This window comes from Salvelinus sp. IW2-2015, linkage group LG3, assembly GCF_002910315.2.
Source record: "Salvelinus sp. IW2-2015 linkage group LG3, ASM291031v2, whole genome shotgun sequence".
NCBI classification, from domain to species: Eukaryota; Metazoa; Chordata; class Actinopteri; order Salmoniformes; family Salmonidae; genus Salvelinus; species Salvelinus sp. IW2-2015.
In genome coordinates this window covers 10,653,058-10,654,834 of record NC_036840.1, presented here as the reverse complement: position 1 = coordinate 10,654,834, position 1,777 = coordinate 10,653,058, and the positions used below count along the sequence as shown (strand labels likewise).

General features: G+C 47.2%; 1 protein-coding gene across 1 annotated transcript in view; it reads right to left on the bottom strand.

Moving 5' to 3' along the window:
* The window catches only part of LOC111956092 (dedicator of cytokinesis protein 4-like), a 115,011-nt gene that overhangs the window by 32,297 nt on the left and 80,937 nt on the right, over positions 1–1,777 (bottom strand). The window contains 4 exon segments of the mRNA XM_070436553.1: positions 7–42; positions 719–867; positions 1,009–1,102; positions 1,614–1,770. Coding sequence (XP_070292654.1) covers positions 7–42; positions 719–867; positions 1,009–1,102; positions 1,614–1,770 — 436 coding nt within the window.

Below are 1,777 nucleotides of genomic sequence, written 5' to 3'. Positions count from 1 at the left end.
GTCCGCCAGCTCTCTGCACAGAATGATCCCGTTTTCCCAACACTGAGGAACCAAACACATCATCACATTAACAATGGTCACATCTCAATTAGGAAGGTGTTCTCACCTTTTCATCTCTTTCACATTAGCAGGATAAGGATTAAAGGAAAAGAAGCCTCTTTAGAATATTGAGATGCTGACAAAACATGTAAAAATGGCCTGCAGAGGACAGTGACTGCAGTATGAGTGTTGACCACTGGGTGGCGGTAGTGTACTAACAATAACCCGTGCCAACTGCCAAGGCAGACCTGCCATCACAATGCAGGTGCAACACCCAGCCATCATGCTAATGAAATGAAAGCTTTCCTTTCCTGCTGCGTTTTAATCCCAAGGCAGCGACAGCTAGCAGATGGCTTTGGTCGTGAATTCACAGGGAAATTGGGCAAAGAATAACGGGGGAGGACATTTTGAATTGATTCAGCGGAGAAATAATGTAATGGGAGTTGCTGAGCAGAGCATTCAAATAAGACTGCCTTATTATTATGCCACTGTTCCAGGGTAATTGTTAATGGAGAGAGAGTGTGGGGAAGGGTGAACGAGAGAGAGAACGAAAGACAGAAAGAATGAACAAGAGATAAAGAATGAGTGAGGCGGAGACAAAGAGAGTGAAAGAAAGGGCTAGAGAGAGAGAGAGAGAGAGAGAGAGAGAGAGAGAGAGAGAGAGAGAGAGAGATCCCACCTTCCCCCTGTCAAAGTTCTGTACGATGGTAAGATGGAGGTACTCCTTCCTCTGCCACTCGCTCTGCATGGGGTAGTTGAGGAACTCTCTGAGGGGCCTATCGGACCACTCCAACAGCTCGTCATACAACAGAAGAGTGTAGGAGGCCTCTGTACAACACACAACACCACCACATAGTCATGGTTATGCAAAACCCTTGAGCCCACGGACAGCCACACTCACAGCCCACACACAACATTCACACACACTTCATACATGGCTTCATTTCCAGGCCATGTTTTGCATTGTACCTGTGTAATTCTGTGCTTTCAGGTGCAGTTCGTACAGCTTGTGTATGTAGCGGATGTACATCTCCTCCTTGTTCAACTCAGTTTTGTAGAAATTCTAGAGACAGGCAACGAGGGGGAGACAGAGAGAGATTGAGAAAGAGAGAGAGAGAGAGACAGAGAGAGAGCGAGAGAGAGAGAGAGAGAGAGAGAGAGAGAGAGCAAAGTGCAAGATCGTTTATCAGCCACTGAATAGTAATGAACTCCGTGCTATCGGTCCACATGAACAGGTGCTTTCAGGCTCAAGTGCTTCGGTCCGTTATATAAGATAAACCTGCAGGACTGAAAGACACCACGCACAAAATAAAATCCCCCCGGTTGGCATGGTAACAAAGACAACCCAGAACATAATGTATTGTATGAGGGGGCTGTGGAACGATTTGAGCCCTGATCTAAAAAGCACGATCATCATAGCAACTTTATCATCACTGGGAATGGAACAGAAACACAGCTTTGGTCCTGCTCACTTAACACAATGGTTCAAAGGGACAAAAGGCCAGCAACAAATAAATGGAGATCAGTGATTGAATCTCTTCAAGGGCCACAGGCGGCGAGAGACTGTAACTGACCAGCAGACTGACGGTGCAGCCAATCTTCTTCCCATCCACCTCCCCCAGCTTCATGCAGTCCCTGTAGTCCAGCAGTCTCTCCATCAGACGCGTGACGGTGGCGATGAGAGAGATGCCACTCTCCCTCCACGTCTCCCTCTCAATCTTCTTCAACAGACTGGAAT